At 48.7% G+C, this 8,730-nt stretch overlaps 1 protein-coding gene across 2 annotated transcripts in view; it reads right to left on the reverse strand.

The window, feature by feature from the left end:
• Positions 1-7,542, reverse strand: part of YWHAE (tyrosine 3-monooxygenase/tryptophan 5-monooxygenase activation protein epsilon) — a 54,945-nt gene extending 47,403 nt beyond the window's left edge. Inside the window, exon 1 of one of the 2 annotated variants that reach the window (XM_054459718.2) lies at positions 7,032-7,542. In XM_054459718.2, coding sequence (XP_054315693.1) covers positions 7,032-7,095 — 64 coding nt within the window. In that variant the 5' untranslated portion in view covers positions 7,096-7,542. The remainder of the gene's footprint in view (positions 1-7,031) is intronic. The other variant, XM_054459720.2, reaches the window with a different exon arrangement.
• Positions 7,543-8,730: the final 1,188 nt, after the last annotated feature.

Raw genomic sequence — 8,730 nt, forward strand, 5'->3', positions numbered from 1 at the left:
AGTCTCAGCTATTCGGGAGGCTGAGGCAGGAGAATCACTTGAGCCCAGGAGGTGGAAGCTGCAGTGAGCCAAGATTGCGCCACTGCACTCCAGCCTGGATGACAAGAGCGAAAATCCATCTCAAAAAAAAAAAAAAAAAAAAGTTGTATGACTACATCATTAACCTAACAACTTAATAGCATTCAGTAAGATGGCTGGGGGTGGTGGCTCACGCCTATAATCCCAGCACTTTGGGAGGCCAAGTCTGACAGATTGCTTGAGTCCAGGAATTCTGAGACCAGCCTGGGCAACATGGTGAAACCCCATCTCTACTAAAATACAAAAGAAATTAGCCGGGCGTGGTGGATCGCGCCACTGTACTCCAGCACTCCAGTCTGGCTGACAGAGCAAGACTCCATCTCTCCAATAAATAAATAAATAAATAAATAAATAAATAAATAAATAAATAAAATAAATAAAATTTAAAAACAAACAACAACAACAACAACAACAAAAAACAGCTACTTGAGAGGCTGAGGTGGGGGAATCACCTGAGACTGGAAGGTAGAGGCTGCAGTGAGCCAAGATCGCACCACTGCACTACAGCCTGGGTGACCGAGTGAGACCCTGTCTCAAAAAAAAAGAAACAGATAAAAGTGAGAGGGGAAAATATTTTAAAGCTACTTTACAGAAATGCATAGCATCAGCCATATCCCAGTACAGACATTATGATAAACTACGGGGCTTTTCTTTTCTTGAGACAGGATCTCCCTCTGTGGCCCAGGCTGGAGTGCAATGGCGCGATGTGGGCTCACTGCAACCTCCACCTCCCAGGGTCAAGCTACTCTCCCGCCTCAGCCTCCTCTCCTCGGTAGCTGGGACTAAAGGCACAAGCCACCACAGACCAGCTAATTTTTGTATTTTCAGTAGAGACTGGTTTTCACCATACTGGTCAGGATGGTCTCAAACTCCTGACCTCAGGTGATCCGCCCACCTCGGCCTCCCACAGTGCTGGGATTCCAGGTGTTTGAGCCGCGGAACCTGGCTGGGGCTTTTCTTTTTTTGGTTGTTTTTTTCTTTTGCTTAAAGAGGTGACATCTGTCTACAATAAACCATGTTTTTTAAGAACCTGTATGCGAATAAACATTCTGAGATCACCTAAACTTCACCTCCTTTTAATTTCGCTGTGCCTTGAGATAAGATTTTGTCTCTGAAAAAAACCACCAGGTTTCTTCAGGAAAGTGAAAAGATTTTGTCTACAATTCACCATGGATATTAGTCATCACAAACATCAAGATATGAAGCAGATGCTATTAGAATTGTTAAAGAACAAGCATACTCCTACTCACCCCCTACTCCCCTGAAAGGCACCACCTTACTCAACAGAGGTCTTTTTTGAGTGGCTAAGGAGAGTAAGTGTACCGATCTAAAGGTGAGCAGACACTAAGTTCTGGCTTTGCCATTTAATAACTGATCAGCCATATGATCATAGAAAAATCTCTCTCAAATTCACTTTCTTGAACCAGAAAATGGGACTAACACTCTACCTGCTTCAACCTTGTTATATAAATTACAAACTTTTGTCAATGTGATCTGTGAACTGAGGTACTGCATAATGTCATATACATATATGTAAAGTTTAGGCCAGGGGCAGTGGCTCACACCTGTAATCCCAGCACTTCGGGAGGCCAAGGTGGGAGTCCAGGAATTCAAGACCAGACTGGGCAACATAGAGACCTCATCTCTACAAAAAAAAAAAACACAAAAACTAGGCCGGTGCAACAGTCCCAGCTACTCGGGAAGCTGAGGCAGGAGGGTCACTTGAACCCAGGTCGAGCCTGCAAGTGAGCTATAATAGCGACACTGCACTTCAGCCTGGGTCACAAAGCAAGACCCCGTCTCAAAAAAAAAAAAATTTTTTTAAGTTTAGCCTTCCCATAAATACATAGACCTAATATGTACCCATTAAAAAATTTAAAAATTTAGGCCAGGCACAGTGGCTCATACCTGTAATGCTAGCCCTTTGGGAGGCTGAGGCAGGAGGATCACCTGAGGTCAGGAGTCAGAGACCGGCCTGGCAAACATGGTGAAACTCCATCTCTACTAAAAATACAAAAATTAGCCAGGTGCGATGGCGGGCGCCTGTAGTCCCAGCTACTCGGGAAGCAGAGGCAGGAGAATCGCTTGAACCCAGGGGGCAGAGGCTACAGTGAGCCGAGATCCTACCACTACACTCCACCCTAGGTAACAGAGCAAGACTCTGTCTCAAAAATAAAAATAAAAATAAAATTTAGCCTTTACTCCATGCTTGTCATTACTGTTTGTGTACACAGTGTTCTTGAAATATAAAGAAAAAACATGCCTGCAGTATCAGTCACTCTTACAGTCATCCATGAAAAAAAAAAAAAAACAATCAGGCCAGGTGTGGTGGCTCACGCCTGTAATCCAGCACTTTGGGAGGCTGAGGCGGGCGGATCACCTGAGGTCAGGAGTTCAAGACCAGCCTCGCAAACATGGTAAAACCCTGTCTCTACTAAAAATACAAAAATTGGCTGGGCGCGGTGGCTCACACCTGTAATCCCAGCAGTTTGGGAGGCTGAGGTGGGCAGATCACCTGAGATCAGGAGATCAAGACCATCCTGGCCAACATGGTGAAAGCCCGTCTCTACTAAAAATAAAAAATTAGCCGGGTGTGGTGGCACGTGCCTGTAGTCCCAGCTACTTGGGAGGCTGAGCCAGAGAATCGCTTGAACCCGGGAGGCGGAGATTGCAGAGAGCCAAGACCACACCACTGCACTCCAGCCTGGGTGACAGAGCCCAGTCGTAGAAGGCATTTTTAACACTACATTACTCAGTTCTGTCTATGCATTTAAGAAAGAGAAAAATAAACTTTACTCCAGAAAGTTAGTCCATTAACTGAAATGGCAATGGAAAATTACTAGCCTACAGTCAAAGAATTGGTAGTTAATCTAAATACTTCTAAACGTATTAACAAAGTTAATTTACTACTACCTATTTTTTTCCTAACAAGACCGTAGTAAAAAGTTCATTCCACACATGCTCCCTTCCCTATTCTTCACTAACTAGCAGAATAAGCTAGCTAGAGATGAGGATCTTGTGTTTTAAAAGGACACCTCTCAGCGGGCTCAGTGGCTCACACCTGTAACCCCAGCACTTTGTCAGGCCGAGGCAGGCGGATCACCTGAGGTCAGGAGTTCGAGATCAGCCTGGCCAACACGGCGAAACCCCATCTCTACTAAAAATACAAAATTAGACGGGCATAGTGGCGGACGCCTGTAATCCCAGCTACTCTTGGAGGCTGAGGCAGCAGAATCGCTTGAACCAGGGAGGTGGAGGTTGCAGTGGGCCGAGATTGTGCCACTTCACTCCAGCCTGGGAGACAGAGCGAGACTCCGTCTCAAAAAAAAAAAAAAAAGACAGCTCTCAAGTAAATGACTCAACAGATGCATTCCTAGTGAATCCAACATGACCATCAAAAATTCATCCTACCTTCCATGGAACCAATCTTGACAGGGAGAGACTAGGAAAGGACAAAACCAACAACTGCCCCACAAGCCCAAATGTAGTTTATGTTACCCCTCTGCTCCCCAAAAACGGGTAAACTATTCATTTTTCCCCTCCATATTCCCTGTTTTTTATTGTTGTTGTTGCCCAGGATGGAGTGCAATGTAGCGATCTTGGCTCACTGCAACCTCAGCCTCCCGGATTCAAGTGATTCTCCTGCCTCCGCCTCCCAAGTAGCTAGGATTACAGGCACCCACCACCTCCGGCTAATTTTGTATTTTTACTACAGACGGGGTTTCTCCATGTTGGTCAGGCTGGCTTCGAACTTCTGACCTCAGGTGATCCACCCACCTCAGCCTCCCCTAAGTACTGGGATTACAGGCATGAGCCACTGCACCCGGCCTCACTTTTTTTTTTTTTTTTTTTGGAGACAACAGTCTCACTCTGTTGCCCAGGCTGTAGTGTAACGCCACAATCCTGGTTCACTACAACCTTCACCTCCCGGGTTCAAGTGATTCTTCCACCTCAACCTCCTCAGTAGCTATGCCCAGATAATTTTTTTATTTTTGTAGAGACAGGGTTTCACCATGTTGGCCAGGCTGGTCTTGAACTCCCGACCTCAGGTGATCCACCTGCCTCGACCTCCCAAGGTGCTGGGATTACAGGTGTGAGCCACCCCGCCCGGCCTTTCTTCCCCACTTTCTTGTACTAATTCATATACGGGACAGTAAGAGCTGTTTGAGAAATGTTAAGAAATAATGGACTTGCTTAATACGGTTTCAAAGGAGGTAAAAACGATTCTTGGACTACTGGCCTGTTAAAGTGATGAGATGCCAGATTTAATCTTCAACTCCCAGCCCCAAACTTAAATATTTCCTGTGACCCAAAATTGTCGTTTTCCTGAACACAGCTTAGCTCTTCCTCCCGTACTGTTAAATAATCCATATAAATTGATTCCAACGCCCCAGGACAGAATTAAATGAGGATACAAAGAAGTTTAGGCACTAATTCAACACAGCAAGCAAAATAAAATAAGCCTACTGCAGTAAGAGATAAAAGAGCAGCCGGAAAGCCAAAATTTGGGTACAAGTACCCAACAAAGAAATCCTGCCAATACACTGTCTTACCTTCTTCCACCCCCGACACCTGCTAAGTTGTCTGGTGACCAGAACTCCGGGAAAACTTCGTCACCAGAAACAAAAAAATACTGCACTCAATAAAGGAATGGACACAGGTAGAAGACACAGGTAGAAATTCCTGGTTTCTGTCTCCTCCTCCTCCTCTCCTTTCCACTGAGTCCCTACCTTATGCCCCAAGTCACAGGAATAGCTCCTCACCTTGCAGATCCTATTTCCTTACCCCTTTAGATCCTGAAGGGGACACCTAACATTAACAACTGTAATGCTGTGGCTGTATCAGAGTCCTATGTTCAATAACCAATAAGGGCTCTGGTCAGAAATCCTCACCACTCACATCAAAAATATAATTATCACTAACCTGTACTTTATTTGGAAACTACAATCACAAGCTTTCAAATCGGTTTTTTAAAGGAGCTTTCAAAAAGAAAAAGACCTTCCCTCACATCCTTTCTAGCTATCACAAGTTTACTTAAAAAGCCCCAATACCCACAAAATAGAAAGCATTCAAGTATAATTTGTTTCCTCCCAAGAACACTAATAGATTAAGAGGGGAACATCTGGAGATGAGCGGGTGGAGGAGGAGACTTCCAATACAAGCACATTTATATCTGTTTGATTTTTTAAACACTGAAATAAAGACAAAGCTGACCTTGAGCTATGTACTTCCCCATCTTATCCCCCTCCCTCTCCCAACAGGAACCTTGTTCAATGCAAATAGCAATTTAAGAATTTACAAGACAAAATTTAGTTCACTGTATTTCCTAAATATGCCTTGTCTTATTTTCAAATCCCTGAATCCTTATTTCTGATGATAACGGGGACTAGCCCTGAGGTTATTCACGTGACTAAATCTTCACTTCGAGGAAAGCAAGGGCCCTATGTAACATTTTGAAATATAGGTAGTTTAATTAGGAAAAAAATCTAAGGATCAAAGATACTTGATTCCAACCACGTCTCACCACACCCTACCACGCAAAAGCATTAAAACCACAGGACCCATGACTTTTCGTTTAATACTACAGTATCGCACAATTATAGATGTGAGGGTATTTCAAAAGGTGGTCCAAAAGGTGGATTGGGAGGGAGGATTAAGAATAAACTTCCTGACAATGACTGGACAGACACAATGGAAATTCGATAAAGTTCTGAAAAAGGACTGGAGAACCCATCAGGGGCAAAAGAACAACGAACAAAGAGGACCTACTAAAATTTCTACATAAACCCATTTATTTAAAATGGAAAAAAAGAAAGTAACAGCATCTTCAACCTTCATAACTCAAAAACCCCAGCCTCAGCCGAGCGCCTGGAATAGGTTAAGATCCCCCACGAAGTACAGACCAGCATTCCGAGCCTGCAGAGTTAACCAAAATACAGTTACTGAACACTATTGGAAATAACTTTATTTCAACAGGTCTTTCCATTTGTCAGGACGGTGCGCACAAACTGTAAAGTCATCGTTTTTACAAACGGGTGGACGGAGGCTCGGGCTCTACAAAGGCTCGAACTCTCAGAGTCGTGGCCTCCTGGTCTCCTGGTTCTATCCATCAGAACCCACGGGTAATGGAGCCACAGAAAGGTTACAGGAACTTCCAGGTCTCCTGTTTTAAGTCTGAGGAAAGGGAGGGAGTGAGGATTTTCTGGGCCTCCCCAGAAGACGGCGAGGAGGAAAAGCCCCAAAACCCCTCACTGCGAGGTGCCGGCCTACGGGAAAGACACCCGATCGCAGCATCGGAGCCTGCCACCGCCCGAAGACGAACTGCAGTGATTCCCACTCACCCCTCTCCCCTCACCATCATCCAGGACTGCCCCCACCTCAGGCCTGAGGAATCCCATCGCTCTCAAGGGTTCCCCTTTGTGAGACTCCACGGCCGCCGCCCCACACGGGGCCTCCGGGGAAAAGCCACCGCCCCCACCCGCCATATTTCCCTGAAAGGCGCCCGCGCTACAGCTCCCGGTCTTCGCTCTCTCCCATGTGGCGGGTGCTGCTTCCCCCGTCACCCCACCCAATTGTTCTCCACATCCCAAGGCCGTCCCAGAAGCTCCCATGAGGGTGGCTCGTTCGGAGACAGCACCCGCCATCTCCTCCCCCTCCCCCGCCCCGGGACTCGCCCTCCCCCCAGCCGCCATTTTACAACCAACTCCTCCACCCTGTCGCCCCGGCCTCCCGGCCCGCGAGTTGTTTGCAGCTAAGGACGGCGAAGGGGTCACATTCCAGGGCACAGAGCCTCCCATCGCCCCGGGAGCTCCCAGGCCATTTCCTGCTTCCCGAACCCAAGCCCCCGGGCCAGGCTCGCAGACGATGCCGCCATTTTGTCTCCTGTTCCCGGCCTCTGTGGGCGGCGGCAGAGGGTCCGAGAATTCCAGCCCCCCGGTGCCCCCCCAACTCACCGTCGTATCGCTCAGCCTGCTCGGCCAGCTTCGCCTGGTACACCAGATCCTCTCGATCATCCATAGCGGCAGCGGCTCCGGCAGGGTCTGCGCGACGGATGGAAGCGGATAGCGTCCCCGACTCTCTCAGCCTCTCGCTCCGCGTCCGGGCAACAAAAAATGGCGGCGCCTCAATCCGGGACTTCCGCCTGCGCACGCGGACAACTGCTCAGCTCTATGGCAACCGCTCCCTGGCAACTGGCGCGGGGGGCGGGTCCTGGAACTCAGCGCCCGAAGAGGCTGGAACCAGCGCACTAGACGCCCCTCCTCTGTCGGCTCAGCGGGTGCCGGAGCCCAGAGGCGGGAACTGCGAGTGCCGAGAGGGAGCGGCCCCCGGGGAACGAGAAGGGCTGAGGCGGGGCCGGCCGGGACTGCTCCTGAAAATAGCCAGCGAGAGACCTGGGTCAGACCGGGGCCCGAGGCCCGACCTGCGGAAAAGAACGACGGAGGCTGTAACGGTTTCTGTCATGGCAGGTCTTCTTTCCTGAAATCTGCGGCTGTCACTACCGAGCCCTGGTTTTCTTTTCTTTTTTCTTTTTTTTTTTTGAGACGGAGTTTCCCTCTTGTTCCCCAGGCTGGAGTGCAGTGGTGCGATCTCGGCTCACCACAACGTCCGCCTCCCGGGTTCAAGTGATTCTCCTGCCTCAGCCTCTCGAGTAGCTGGGATTTCAGGACCCTGCCGCCACCCCCAGCTTTTGTATTTTTAATAGAGATGGGGTTTCACCATGTTAGCCAGGCTGGTCTCGAACTCCCGACCTCAGATGATCCGCCCGCCTCGGCCTCCCAAAGCGCTGGGATTACAGGGGTGAGCCACCGCGCCCAGCCAGCGTCCTAGTTTTCTCGGCCAAGCCTGGTCATGGGCCTTTTTCAGACACTTTTACACTCAGGGTAACGAACTGGGCCCTGGCCGGGCGCGGTGGCTCACCCTGTCATCCCAGCACTTTGGGAGGCCAAGGCGGGAGGATCACAAGGTCAGGAGTCCGAGACCAGCCTGGCCAATATAGTGAAACCCCGTCTCTACCAAAAATCCAAAAAATTAGCTTGGCATGGTGGTGCATGCCTGTCATCCCAGCTACTCAGGAGGCTGAGGCAGGAGAATCTCTTAACCGGGAGGCGGAGGTTACAGTGAGCCGAGATCCCCCCACTGCACTCCAGCCCGGGCGACAGTGTGAGACTGTGTCTCAAAAGAAAAATTATACAAAAATTAGCTGGGCGTGGTGGTGCATGCCTATAATCCCAGCTACTCCGGAGGCTGAGGCAGGAGAATCGCTTCAGCCAGGGAGTGGGAGGGTGCAGTGAGCCGAGATCACGCCATTGCACTCCAGCCTGGGCAACAAGAGCACAACTCTGTCTCAAAAAAACAAAAAAGAAAAAAAAAGAACTGGGCCCTATTATAGTTGTCAGGGACAGGGGGGCTCCAGTTTTCACGCCTCAACTTTCCCCTCACACTATTCTTTTTCTTCTCCTGTTTAACCTTCTTCCCTCCCTAGGCCCACTATGAATAGGAGCAGGGAATTTGTTAGATGAGGATGGTGTAGAGTACATGGTACAGAAGAGTTGGACCAAGATGAAATTAAGACTGTGGAGGCAGGAATAACTCAGTGAACATAACATTGCTTCAGTTTCTGGCGCTTGGGAGGCCCATGCGGAAGGCTGACTT

Source organism: Pongo pygmaeus, chromosome 19 (assembly GCF_028885625.2).
Source record: "Pongo pygmaeus isolate AG05252 chromosome 19, NHGRI_mPonPyg2-v2.0_pri, whole genome shotgun sequence".
Classification (NCBI taxonomy): Eukaryota; Metazoa; Chordata; class Mammalia; order Primates; family Hominidae; genus Pongo; species Pongo pygmaeus.